This window comes from Simochromis diagramma, unplaced genomic scaffold (genome assembly GCF_900408965.1).
Source record: "Simochromis diagramma unplaced genomic scaffold, fSimDia1.1 OVJJ01000669.1, whole genome shotgun sequence".
Classification (NCBI taxonomy): Eukaryota; Metazoa; Chordata; class Actinopteri; order Cichliformes; family Cichlidae; genus Simochromis; species Simochromis diagramma.
Window position 1 is genome coordinate 2,498,171 of NW_024387458.1, and position 14,691 is coordinate 2,512,861.

Below are 14,691 nucleotides of genomic sequence, written 5' to 3' on the forward strand. Positions count from 1 at the left end.
TTAAGTCACAGATCCAACGAGCTAAGTGCAGTTTTTCCATAAACTTCTTTGTAACCCAGAGTTTTCCTGCAGCTAGAGAATTTACCCTCTGGTGACCATGAAAAAGAAAGCAGTTTGTCAGCACTTCCCCGTAGGCTTCACGTTTTCAGACCATCTTTTATTTACAGTCTATAGGGAAGGCTAACAAAGAGCAGAAGGGAAACTATCAGGACTGAAAAGGATTAGAAACTAAATCACTAAGAAAAGAAACCAAAAACCATCACACTGCAGCTTTGGGGATATTATGCTCAACTCAACTATGTAAGGAGGTTGTTGGACATGTGAGCAACTTTCCTTTCTTTTTAGGAGGAATTCTTAAATGTGAAACACAAAAAAAGTGTTTTACATAGTGAATATACTTTCATATGACCTTCATGAAGATGTAGAGGTAATATTTCATTTTATTTTGTGTTCTCACATCCACCTAATATGCCAACCTGGCACTGGTCTAGTGCTTGGCACGGAGATGCTCTTTAAGGCGCCGTGTACCAGCTCTGAACTGTAAGTATTCACCTCAGGACGTTTTGAATCCAAACTGCACGACATCCTGGAGCAAGATTTAAGGCATTAATGTTGGGAGAGTGTAGTTCTGAGAGTATATAAAGAAATATGGATATAAAAGTAGTCTGACAAATTTAATCAAGGTTCTCTGGTGTCATCTGACTTCGTGCCAGACACTGAGAGACTCTGAGGTCCTGGCAGAAGCTTTGATTTTAGTCCTGCTATTTATTTGACAGCTAACCTTGAGAGACTAAGCCAAAGATCTTTAATTGAAATGATAAGTAATGATATATCTCCACTCAAAAACATTTTTAAAAAAGCAATTAATGAGTGCGTGTACTTGCTTAGAGTTGTTAATTAAAGCAGTGTTTCTGTGATGCTGCAGTGAATGGAGCAATGAAAAAATGCTAAAACTAAAATTTGTATCTTGTACTCTTTTTTTGTTTCCCCTGCAGAAATAAAACTGATGAACTCAAGATTCACAACACTATGAATAACCTTAATAAGGCTCTGTGCCAACGCTGGCTTCTGTTTAATTTCCACCAAAGGGTGTCTGTCCTCCAGTTCAACCCCATCAACAGGCCTAACGTGGGGTCTTGTTCCAGCACATCTGGAGAGATGTCTGCCACAGCAGCAGCAGCAGCAGCAGCCAAGGCTTTAATGGCTCCGCCGAGGAGAGAAAGACGGGTGCAAGGCCACCGGTGGCTGCATCCTTCCCGTATATATGAGATTGAAAGAGGGGGAGGGTCTGTAGCAGGAAACCTTGAATCTGGTGAGTAACACAGGACATGCTGGAGATGGTAAATAGGACCTTGTGCCTGGTCTGCAGAGTCAGTTACTGGTATCGATTTCCAATATGTCAGTGTTGTTCTCATTTTTTTTCCCCCAATCACAGTGTTAATTTGTTAGAGTGGTAAACAAGATGTGTCCCGTTTCCTTAGAACTGCAGAATGGTCCTGTTTTATTTATGCTGTGTATTTATAACCTTTAGGCAAACAGTGAAAACAACTTGTTTCTCCAGGCCTTGATGTGTAAATGATGGTGTGAAACTGGGGAGGGAGCGGAGTGATGAAACAACCAGTGGAAGTGCAGCAATACCCTGCTTCATGCGCCGCAGCAGCTTCACTGGTCGCCTTCACGTCATCTGCTGCATCATTTGTGCCGTTTGCACAGCTTGTTCCACAACATAAATCACATGCCGATGCTAACCTGCAGTCTCTAGAAAACAGTCTCTGAATGCACATGATTTAAGTTAAGCTTCCAAATTTACTGTCGTGACTTCAGAGACGATGAGTACTCTGAGATCAGCACATTATTAAGAGAGGGACTCGAAATATCCAGCAGGAGTAATCTTACTGTGACTAATCATCCAACCAGGTAATTGAGGTTAAACTAAATCAGAGCGTGAAATAACAGCAACAATGCCAAAAAAATGAGAAACAAATTGCTGCATGTTAGAGTGTGATTCAAAATGAAGCTCTGAACGTCCTTACCGGCGTTTTTGTTGGGTGACTGATCAGCATTTTTAAAGTTTCAAGGACAGGGGAGGAAGAAATGTTCCACCAGTTTAAGCCAAATGACGAAAATGGAAAAGTATTTGGAGAAAAGTCTAAAAGTTGTTTTTCTAAACTTAGTTTAATCCTCTGCAGCCATCAGCCTTAATCCTAACCTTAACCCTAGGCACTCAGAATATTTGTGTTTTTTAACTGAAATTGTTCTCCTGAGTCATGGCAATAAAGGAACAAGGAATTATTCATGTTTTGTATTAAAAAAGGTTATTTTGGCTTTCTCCAAAATATAAAGTTAGTTAGGTGACCGGCTGAAGCTCAAACTGAACATCAGAATGGAGAAGAAAAGTGACTTAACCTCAACATGGAGGTTGATGCCAGGATGGCCGGTCTGAGTATTATGGCAGGAGATAATAATAAAGTTTTACTGATGCAAAAATCTGTATTCAGCTTGCAAGAGTTCACATTTGTGGTTTAAAACTTTGGACTCTTCAACAGCTACTCAGTAACTCAGCTACTAGTAATCTTTTCTATATTAGACAAGAGACTAACTGACTGGCCACACACTGATCGGGAATTAGGCCCATTTTGTTTTTCACTAGCAGGTTAAATTAATAAAAGATTCAAAAAGGCTATTTTAGGAAGTCTTGATGGCCACAGGCCATTATGTTCACAGCTATGATTCCGATCTCTTCAGATATGTTATAACAGATTTTTGAGTTCTGATTTGGAGCTTTGTTACAGCTATTTGGCAACAAAAACTTAGCCCAGACAAAAACAATAAAGAACAATTCATTACTTATTTCCTCACGGCCGCTCACAAATATCCAATGAATTGATCACATGGTTGTGACTCAGTATACTCAGGTATGTAAACATGTTCAAGATGACCTCTTCTCTGAGCTCTCTGGGTGAAAATGCTTTCTTGATGTCTGAAGTCAGAGGAGATCAGGCTGATAGAAAGGCAACGCCAGGACATGCAGAAGAGCATTTCTGAATACACAACATGAAGAGCACACCAGGTCACTCCTGTCAGATAAGAACAGGAAACTGAGGCTACAGTTCACACACACTCATCAATGTTACCCAGTTTAATGAATCTTGATTTTTGCTGCAGCATTTGGATGAACGGGTGAGAACTTGGAAAGCATGAAACCACCGATTCATCCTGCCTTGGCAAATGTAGGGGATATGTTCTTGACACACTTTGGGCCCTTTAGTACCAGCTGAGCACAGTTTAAACACCACAGCTGGGTTCTTGAGCTTTGCAGTTAGTTCACTGTACTCACATGGCCTCCATCTTCGACATGGAGCCGACAAATCTGCAGCAACGGTGTGTTAAGGAACGTTTCCAGCAACTTTTCGAATCTGTGGCACAAGGAATTAAAACATTCTGAAGGTAAAAAGGCATCCAACCTGGTACCAGCACCCTGAACCTTTGAACTGTCCAGTGAGTGCATATTATGTGACAGCTTCATTCCTCTGATCCTACAGATAACATGAAAAGATTCAAATGTTAGAAAAGCAGAACAAAGGATATAAATAATATATAAATAAGGCCTGAAGCAAAAACGAGCATAGAAATACATCCAGGACCCCAGAATGGATACGAGAAATGAATAAAAGCAGGACTGGAAAGAGACGAAGAAATAAAGAAGAATTTGTAAGTAATAGTGCGACATTCTGGAAGATGAGCTTATTTCCTTTCTTGTGAAGATAAACACTGCTGCAGCCAGAAGTCATTTGCAGGAAAGCTCAGTTTTTAAAACTCCCTGTGAAGCTATGAAGCGTTGTTTTCACACACTAATAAGATATAATGTTTTCATTACTGAGCTTCAGAGGTTGGCTCACAATATTTATTCCTTCTATTTAATTAATCTTATTAAACACATCGTCATCTTTATAATATAATCGCATTACTCAGAGCATCAGCTTGTTCGACTGTTTCAAGTCTGAGATGATTACAGGGCGCACGCAGTTTGGAGTGCAACGGCTTTTTATAAAGTTGATATTTGTGTAAAATCTTTTATTGAAAGTTGTAATTGGCAGCTTGTAAAAACCACATTTCCCTTCTGACGAGAAAACAGAATTGAAGAAAAACAATAAAGAACTGAAGTAAAAACAGAAGATAATAAGGGAAGGAAACCAGACCGGAGAAATAGAAAGAAGGAGAAATAAAGAAATGATTGAACGAAAATGCTGAAAGAAAATTAAAGTAATATTGTAATATTTTGGAAAATGTCCTTATTTACTGTGCACGGCAGAGAAATACAGGAACCATCTGCTTTTATAATCCCTCTCTGAAACTGTGACGCGTCCTCTTTGCACTTTGGTTTCTGCACAGAATAAACAGAAAGGAAAACGTGTTAATCACTGAGCGTTAGAGGATTTTCAGCCACAGATGAAGAAAGTTGATGCTTCACTCACAGAGCACCACATCAATAACACAGGTGTGTGTGTGTGTCTCTCTATTTGGCAGCCATGCATTAACAGTGGCTTGTGTAATAATTTGAGAAGCTGCTAATATGTGAGTCATGAAGATGATTTCTGATGTCACGTCATGTTAGGACAGAGCGTGCGAGAGAGCAGGAGGACAGAACAGATACTGAAGGAGTGCGAGGATGCTCGTTACCAAATCAGTGTCTAAGAAACTAACAGGTTTGGACTGAGAAAAATTAATCTTGGAAGGCAAAGACAAAGAACCAGTTATGAATCATTTTGTGTGCAAACATTAGAATCTGTTTTTAAACACGCTGTAAATGCACACTGCTGCATTTCTTATCAAATGCTTTGCACAACAGGAGCTTAGCTTCATCTCGGTTTTCTCAACAAGTTCAACAATCGAGAAAACGAAACCAACACTGGACTTTGTGGGAAAAGGGTTTATTTTGATTTACACACTTTAATGTAACACTGTCACTGTCAAATTTATAATAAACAAGCTATTGTCTTGACTTGATTAATAACTAAAGATGCATGAACAACACAAGTATACAACAGCAAACAGAGTGCCAGCCTTGCATCTCTTTTTTTGTCACACTGTTGCCATCTGCTGGACAAACCAAAGTGGTGATCAAGTCAAAACTCAAAGCTTGAGGCTGAAAATGTGGAAAAAAAAAAAAAACGTAAAGTGCAAGGCTACTAATGACGCTACATGTTGGTTCAAACTCATAATTAATTAAAAAATAAATCCTTCATTATCTCTTTTTTTTTTTTTAAGTGTAAATTTTCCCCTAAAAATAATTTCAAATACTAATTAGGTAACTTTCACCTAAATTCAATTAAGGAATCCAATAAATACAAACATTAAATTAATATTTTTCAATTCATCATCTTCAGCCAAAATGTTACATTTAGTTTTGATCATCATTTAGGAAATTATTGAAATTTTCAGGATTATAGATCCATGAATGTTCTCCCAAATTCATAACACACAAAATGCTTCAGTCAATTATCTCAAACAAAATCGGCACAGAGGGAAACATTTTTCTCCAATGATCATTAGGTTAATCAAAATAATAAAAAAAAAGATTAATAATTATAAATAATGATGAATAAATGAAAAATAACGGCTGGATTAGGAGATACAAGTGCTGAATCAGTGCAGCTGTGACAGCTGGAGACAAACGTACAAAACAGAATTAATTTTGTGGTCAAACTTTGTTGACTGCCTTAAGCTTTCCAGCTGGTGGAGCGCTGCACCTTGTAAACCATCCGCTTGATGAGTCTGACTTCAGTCGTCATTTCTCGCTCCAAATGCTCAGAGAAAGCAAACAAAATCGGAGGCACCTCAGAGTTAACAATAATCCAAATTCTCCCAGCGTAGACAACGTTCGTTTGGCTGCTCACAGTAACAGTTCGTGCTGAACGTCCCTGACAGGCAGAGACAAATGCCATCATATGGCAGGAAGAGACAAACCATCCACAACAACAGAATACTTGTTAATGCTCCACACTGAAGTCTTACATCAGCTCAAAAGAGAGAGTCTTCTGCGGGCTCCGGGACACTGTGAGCCACAGCTTTTTTTTAAAGTTTTATTTAAAGTCGTGTTTCATGAAGCAGGGGCCAAGAATGGCCAGTAAATAGTTTTGGGACACCTACAAAACAAACAAACAAACAAACAAAAAGCACTGCAGGACGATAAAGAGACCAGAGCCTCATCCAACGCAGGAGACGACTGAATCCATAAATGACGTCATTACAGCCGATCACTTTAACTGCTCTTGCCAATCCAGGGCAGGGTTGCGGGGCTGGAGCCCTAACAGCTCCCACAGAGGGGTACAGGGCCTGTCCAGACAACCAGACACACTCATTCACAGTTAAGGCAAATTTAGAGTTACCCATTTATCTAACAAGCATGTTCTCTGACTGTGGCACAAAGCTGGGGTACCCTGAGGAAGTCCAAGGGCATCCACACAGGGTGCCCCAGAGGGGAAGTGGGTTCAAATCCAGGAGCTTCTTTCTGTGGGGCAGCACTGTGGTAACTGCTGCGCCACCGTGCTGCCACAATTCTTAACTTGTAACATAAAAAATGTCAAGAATCCCAACAAAGATTAATCACAAAAACAAAAAGATAGTCTCGAAACTGTAGACACAGATGAAGAGAGCAATAATTCTCAGAGCCTCTGCTGTGGCTTTCAGCGACACTTTGACCCTTTCAGACCAAACTCTGTGACTGTGACCACGTTTCTACCCCAAGTGAAATCTCATGTGTCGATTTAAACTTCCCTGCTGGGTAAATCCTTGATCACAAATGGCGCAACCAAACGGTTTCTCTCCTGTGTGAACCGTGATGTGAGACTCCAGGTGCGTTTTTCGGTTAAATTTCTTGCCACAAACATCGCAACCGTACGGTTTCTCCCCGGTGTGAACGATCATGTGCGTCCTAAGGTGGGATTTGCGGTTAAATCTTTTGCCACACACGTCGCAGCCGAATGGCTTTTCTGCCGTGTGGACGGTCATGTGCGTCGTCAGATGAGTCTTCCGTTTAAATCTTTTACCGCAGTCGTCGCACCCAAACGGTTTTTCTCCTGTGTGGGCTATCATGTGTATCTTTAGATTATTCTGATGCCTTGCTCTTTTGCCACAAATATCGCACACAAACGGTTTCTCCCCTGAATGGATTGTCACATGCGTCTTCAGATTCTGGTGATGCGTAAACCTTTTTCCACAAATGTCACAGCCAAATAACTTTTCTCCCGTGTGGACCCTCATGTGTGATTTAAGATTGTACAGATACTTAACTCTTTTGCCACAGAACCCACAGCCAAACGGTTTCTCTCCCGTGTAAATTTTGATGTGCGAGTCTATGCTTTGCTTCCGTTTAAAACATTTCATGTTATCCAAACAGCCTGAAGAACCATTTTCTGAATTACGTCTGATGTGCCTCTTAAGAGACTGCTTGTAGACAAAATGTTTACCGCACGCAGAGCAGCTAAAGTTTTTTTTCGGAGTGTTATGTCCCGCCTCACTAGGAACGCCCGACTCGAGCTTTCCATTTTCACTGTCTTCAGTTTCAGGTCCAGAATCTGACAACGGGCCCTGCCAATCCTCATCACTGACCTCCGTCTCTGAAGAGTCAGAAGCCCCTTTAACAATATTTGTTTGTAAATGAGTACTGGGATCAGGTTTCCTGGCTAGTTCTAGTGATCTACCGTCCTCTCCGTAAGTTTCTATCTTAATCCATTTAGTCAAGCTGCTGCTTGGAGGCTCAGCCGCCGTGCAGTCTTTAGTTTGGCTTTTATGAAGCTGTGAAAAATGAGGTTTCTCTTCATCATCTTCACTCTTTACTAGAATATTGAATGGAAACCCGGTGATTTCAGTCTCCTCGAACCCATTAAGATGCTCTCCCTCCTGACTGGCCCACAGTTCCTCCTGCTCCGTCTTTATGTGGAGGTGTTCCGAGTAATGCTGGTCCCATGGAGCCTCTTCTTTGATCACCACAAGTTGCTGAATATCTGCAGGCAACAATGAAACACACGTTTACATCGATAACCGATTTGAAATACACCGACACTCATCCTCAGCAGTTTGAAATCCTTGTAGTGTGTTTTAACTCACACCACGTATTCACTGAGTTTTAGGCTACGTCCACACGCACACGGGTATTTTTGAAAATGGAGATTTTCCGTTTTTTTGTTGTTAAAAAAAATAAATAAATAAATCCCATCCACACGTAAACGCAAAATTAAAGGAAAACACTACTAGGAACATGTAAAAGCAACAGGTGGCGATATATTCCTAACTGTGTAGAAATGTTGGCCAATCAGAAGTCTAGAAGCCTCGGTGGGAAAAAGTAAACAAAGCTGGGGCATAGAAGCAGAACTGAGTGGTATGTGTGGAGGGGCAGTAACTGTGTGTGTATATGTCAGCATTTAAACACTGCAGAGAGTAAAATTAACAGTAACAGTATTTTGTTTAAGTCCGCCATTGTAGAAATTCATTTCACCGAAACAAAAACGTGGCGCACAGTGTGACGTCAAAAAAGGCGCACACCTTTGACGCTGCGTTTTCTCCGTTTTCCTCGTCCACATGTAAACGCAAAAACGGAGTTTTCAAAAATATCCACCCTGGCAGGCGTTTTTAAAAATCTCCGTTTTCAGTGACCGAAAACGCAGTTTACGTGTGGACGAAAGGTGCAAACGCACAGAAAAATCTGCGTTTTAAAAATACCCGTGTACGTGTGGACGTAGCCTTAATCAGTCTCTCCGCGCAGCCAGATCCTGCAATTCCTCTACACACACTGTACGGGTCCAATAACCAGCCATTACTTCCAGCTCACGCTGGGCATGAACATCGAGCTCACGATAAGCCGACAGTTTATGTATTGAGACTGCATCCATCAACTGTTCCAAGTGAGCTAGTGGTGCCCAGAGTCTGAGCCAGACAAACTGGTCCAATTATACTGCACAGCAAAGTATGATGTTAGGAATGGAGTACATCAAGATTTACCAGTCACCAGTTATTCAACTAAAAATACACATCACATTTACAAGTATACACATTTCTATGGGTGAGGATCGTTTAATACTGTTTTAGTAATTATAAACATTACTGTAATGTAATGATCATTGCCTATCTTATATTAAAAACCATTTGAGTTAATATCTTGCTAGAACAATAGTAGCAGCTGGGTTTTTTTGCAAATTATACCTTTGCTTGCACGTGTAAAGATGGCGTTTCATGGTCCCTGGCACTGTCATTTTTAAACATGCACGTTCAATTAGGGAACAAAAACATTCAACGATGACAAGGTCATTCAGAATATTTAGGTAGTCAGGTGACCTTAGTGTTTGAACACATCGTTTCTGAACTAACCCACTAAAGCAAGCTTAGACCTTAACACTGCCCAGCTGGTTGCATATAGTAGAAGGGCCGATGACAGGTGCATCAACTAATCAGCCTCTCTTCACCACCAGATGCAGCCATCACTCAGGATCAGGTAAATCTGGACTTAGACCACATGACCTTTTTCAATCAGTATGCTCTCTACCAAACTGAAGCCCTTTTTAGTGGTTTTCTTAAAGCTCAGCAGCAGTTTAGTCTCAATCCCTTGAATACTCTCTCCATCGTGCATGTGGAAATGCTATTTAACTATTAAAACACAGCCGAGAGTTCCACTGTTGATTTTTTTTTCCCCCATCTGACTTCAAACGCTTCAGTCATCTCCTGTCACGATCATTCAAGATTTTTTGGAGAAGATTGTTCACCACTACATCCTTCCAGGTTTTAAAAGAAATGCATCAGAGAGATCCTGTGCCACTTTCAGTAATTTCAGTCATCTTCTCTGCTTAATTCAGGGCAATCTGAAGCTGAGTAACATCTGTTCCACAAACATAGATCTACATCTTCTGACATGGTGGTTTAAACAATGAGAAGCTCCAGTTTGCTCCACACGGCTAGTCTGCCAAGACTTATTTTTCTACAACAAAGTCTGAACTACAAGCTAATTTCAAGTTTAACTTTTTACCAGGTTACATAAAAACTTACTGCAGACCTAACCTCCACAGAAGGTTACGGTCAAGATATGGGACATACAAAACCACCACCAACTGGAAAACAGTGCTGTTTCTCAGATGAACAGATGATCTCAGATGGACCTCAGTCTGAAGATTGTAAAACCAACTTAAGCTTTGTTTTTCCCTGATGACCAAAGAAATATAGTTTCTTGTTTTTCTTTAAACTTTAAATCTAATTAATTCTTCTATAAGACTCAATATGGTGATCTAACCCTAACATAGAACTTTTATTTCTTGAAATTTTAAAAACTTAATTCCAAAAAGGTTTGAATGTTATTTAAAATGCAAATAAGAAACATAATTCAACCATATTTCTTTTTTGTAACCCAGTGGGAGCAGGTTAGTAACATGATTGGTTATAAAAGAACATCTTAGAGAAGCAGAGTTTTTCAGAAACTTTGGAACTTTTTTTAGAAAAATGTCAAATTTTGGAGAATTTGAACATCTCTGTGCACAACGGAGAGTCTGAAAATCTATATTGGGTGCTCGTAATCTTCATGCCCTCAGGCGGCACTGAATTAAAAGGAAATTTTGCCATGGAAGTCAGTGCATGAGCTCAGGAACACTTCAAGAAATCACTGTCTGAACACAGCTCACGGTGCCATCCGCACATGCAGGTCAAAGCTCCATCATGTAAAGAAGGAGGCACATGTGAACAGGACCCAGAAAGGCCAAAGTCTTCTCTTTAAACTGGACGGAAGCAAAGTGGAAAACTGTTCTGTGGTCAGATGGACCGAAACTCGAGATTCCTTTATGAAAGCACGGACTCTGCAGCCTAAAGAGGAGAGTCTTTAGCCCAGTCCGGACTCGACTGAGATACTAATGAGTCTAATAACTTGCACGGTCAGCATTTTTGCCAGCTTTCCTCTCAGCTGTTGAATGTATACTATTTTTTCCAGAACTGGTGACCACGCAAAGCATGCACAGATTAATAACTGTGCTTTTCCCATCACACTTACACACTGTGATCTGTGTTGCATCTAACCTCTTCCTACTTTTCCCCCCCAATACTACAGTTTGCTCTTCATTGTGAAATGCTCTGCTTTGCTGCAGACACACACGGACTTTGACTAAACCATTGCAACAGCCATTCCACTGCAGATTTTCTTTTGTCCTACCACATGACCCAGTTTCAGCCAAGCTTTAAGCCATCACACAAATGGGCTCATATTTGACTTATGGCCTCCTATGGAAGCAAGAAGGTTCGTATTTGACACATTCCTTCAGAATAAAGGCGTTAAACAGACTGAATATAACTTTAAAGATCTTACAAACCCACAGCACACTAACGTAGAATAGAATAGAATAGAATAGAATTCAACTTTATTGTCATTGCACATGCACAGGTACAGGGCAACGAAATGCAGTTTGCATGTACTCACTATGAACAGTGTTTTTTAATACTACACACAGTGTGTGTGAGGTGCATTACGTGTTCAACCTCTTCTTCCATTTTCTAATGTTAGTTTGCTCTTTGTGAAATGCGCTGCTCTGCTGTACACATGTCTGTGTTTGCGTTTTGTCATGCACGGCACACAAAAGGCACCATTATGTGAACATGTTCGTGGCTGGTTTGCCAAACCCTGTGTTGGTTTAACAACCCGATAAAAGCCTGTGCTCGTAGAAGCATGTATGGCAGCGCTAACTTTAAGTAATCATGTTCTGTATGACTTTATCAGGCTCGCACTGTTGTGGAGGAATTCTCGCCCACTCCTCTTTACTGTGTTGCTTCAGATTATTGAGGTTTGCAGGAATTCATTTATGCACAGCTCTCTTAAGGTCCCACTACATCATTTCAATCAAGCTGAAGCCTGGACTTCAACTAGGCCATTGCAACACCTTTCTGCCCCCTTTTCCAGCCAGTCTGTTGCAGATTTGCTGCTGTGCTTGGAATCACTGCCCTGTTATATAACCCAGTTTAGGCCGAACTTCAGCTGTTAGACACGTGACCTCACGTTTGACTCCTGGATGCTACGTCGCAACTGCTGTGGAGGCAGTTTTTCCACATAGTGCTTCTACATGTAGGCTAAGTTTCTGAAACTGTGGACTACGTCACGTGTTGCTGTTCATGTCAGACATAGTCTGAACACCTGCTAAGGAGCACACAGGTTTTTATTATGCCCTGATATGTTTAAGCTGTGAATACAGTCAGGCGTATTATAAAACAAGTTCTGCATAACCTGGATTTCTGTATGTTAGCCGGCTTGAGAAGACCTAAAACCATAGTCATGTCAGTCAGAGATGCAAGAGGAACACGTGGTAGGTAGATAGAAAGAATATCAAAATATTAACAGAAATAAGTAGATGTGGCAATCACCAGCAGACACTCCACAATGCTGTATTTTCACAATAAAACAACATTTTAATTTTTTATATTTTGCGATATGCTGAGTACTGCAACAACATATTTCAATTCATCGCCTTTTTTAACTGCAAATTATGTCGCCAAAGTTAAACTTCGTCAATATCCGTTTTATCTAATAAGATAAAGTTTATCTCGCTTCAATTATTAATTAGTCTGCAGCTAAATGGAGTCAGGTTGGCAATTATATGCAATTGCATGTAATAAATTGTCAAGAATCACACGTCTGTGGACTCAAGTCCAAGTCAGACTGCAACTGTTTGCAGAAAGGTTTCCTCCTATCAGACTACCCGTGACCTTGGAACCAAAAGTGGTCATGAGTGCAACAACTTCAAGCTCTGGGCAACCAGAATATGCAGAATGTGAAAAATACAAAACACAATCACTATTTTTGTAGATGTAAGGAGGTTGCTGTCTAATTTGTACTCATGTGACTGAACGATTAGCTTACCCTGAAGTACGAGGTAGATCTGTCAAGTTAAGGGTCCAGTGTTGGATGGTTTTTCAGTTGAGCCAATTTAATGCATGTTTAACAAGTATTTTAATTAATTTCATAAAATATTGATATTTGGGGTCCCTGTAACGATGCATCGACACCACACACCTGTGTATAGGCCACCCTAGCACTGCAAATAAGTCAACAGAGCAAAACATGGCAAAAAACTTATTTCTCATGCAACAGCTGCACATCACAGAAGTGATACTTTGAGCCTGTTGCTCATTTAAATGTATTATATTCAGGTTTGACACTGTTATCACTTTCTCTTGTTGTGAGAACCAACTATAATTATTTGGCTAATTTAATGTTCTTGGTAATAAACACCCCACACTACAGACTCTTTATGCATGCACAGAAGCAATGCATGAAAAACTGGGCACATCCTTACTGCTTAGTAGGCTGCAGCCAGGAGTCAAATGTGAGGCCATCTGTCTGACAGCTAAAGCTTGGTGTAAACTGGGTCATGCAACAGGACAACGATGCCAAGCACAGCAGAAAATCTGCAACAGAAAGGCTGAAAAAGGGAAGAATGGACATGTTGCAATGGCCCGATCAAAGTCCAGACTTCAGACTGACTGAAATGCTACGGCGGGACCTTAAGAGAGAGCTGTGCATACATGAATGCCGCAAACCTCAATGAGCTGAGGCAATGCCCTGAAGGAGAGCGGGCCAAAAATTCCTCCGAAGTCACACAACAGCGACTTCAAGTTATTTCTGCTAAAGGTGGTTTTGCAGCGGCTGAATCATGGAGTGCATTTAGTTGTCCACAAACTGTTTCTTCATTTGGGTTCAGATTTTTGTTCAATAAATAAACGACACGGTGTAATATCGGTTGCTATCCATCTCAGGCTGTTTTTAAATCATTTTAAAGACCCGTTAAGGACCTGGTTGTGTCTTCATATCAAACATCTTAGATTAAAACCAAATTTATCCAGCCCTACGGCGAGCTAGCAGCTAGTTAGCGGTTTTCTCCAAATAAAATCTGAGATTATTCTCACCATCGGCTCGGTTAATATCAGCATCCTGCAGCTGATGGAGTCCGAGCGGTTTGATCTCTGGTTTTTCTTCAAACGGCAGGCTGTCAGCGGCGTACTGTTGCAGATAATCCACTTCGTCCATGCTGTCAGCGGCTATCCTCTTCTTTAAAACAAACTGTGGGCTCCTTTCAGACGAACCAGGCCTGCGCGGAATCGACTTCCGAACACAGACGCGATGTTTGCATGTCTGTCCGGACCTGATGCATGAATGTGTCACAGACACGGACTCCAACAGGGCGTCCACTCTCCTTGACTTCTTTTTTTGGGGGAAGATTTGTTGACGTGTCTCCTGCGTTTTCTGAGCAGGCATCCGCTCGGGCACCTTTATCCCAGGTCACCGCAGCGACCACGAGATTTAAAAAAAATCACAGCTGTGGGGAAACCTGCAGATTTATGAATCCTGTCACAGCGTGGGACTTCACTGAGAAAATTAAAATTCATTGTACCTGACAGGAGTACTTTGTAACCAACCTCGTGATATTTCCTTTAAAGTTTTGTATCCATAAAACTTTTCTAACTCTAAAAATAATTTTATGGCTTCTAAAAAAAGAAATAAATAGAACCATAGGTCAAAAGTGTTTTTCGCAGGAAAGAAGTCTGTTTAAAAATGTCTTCTGGCATCACTTCTGGCATTTAACATTTATTTATGTTAACATTTATTTTTTTTACATATATAAATTAGCTTATCGTTAGCTTATCTTTTGCACTTTTAATTTCTGTATGTTA

The 14,691-nt window shown here is 40.6% G+C and overlaps 1 protein-coding gene across 1 annotated transcript; it reads right to left on the reverse strand.

Moving 5' to 3' along the window:
• Positions 1 to 983: 983 nt before the first annotated feature.
• Positions 984 to 14,324, reverse strand: LOC120723129 (zinc finger protein 771-like). Its single transcript, XM_040014477.1, has 2 exons — positions 13,927 to 14,324; positions 984 to 8,006 (listed from the first exon to the last, which is right to left on the reverse strand). Exons 1-2 carry the CDS (start codon positions 14,273 to 14,275, stop codon positions 6,739 to 6,741), a joined length of 1,617 nt encoding a protein of 538 aa, XP_039870411.1. The 5' UTR covers positions 14,276 to 14,324; the 3' UTR covers positions 984 to 6,738.
• Positions 14,325 to 14,691: the final 367 nt, after the last annotated feature.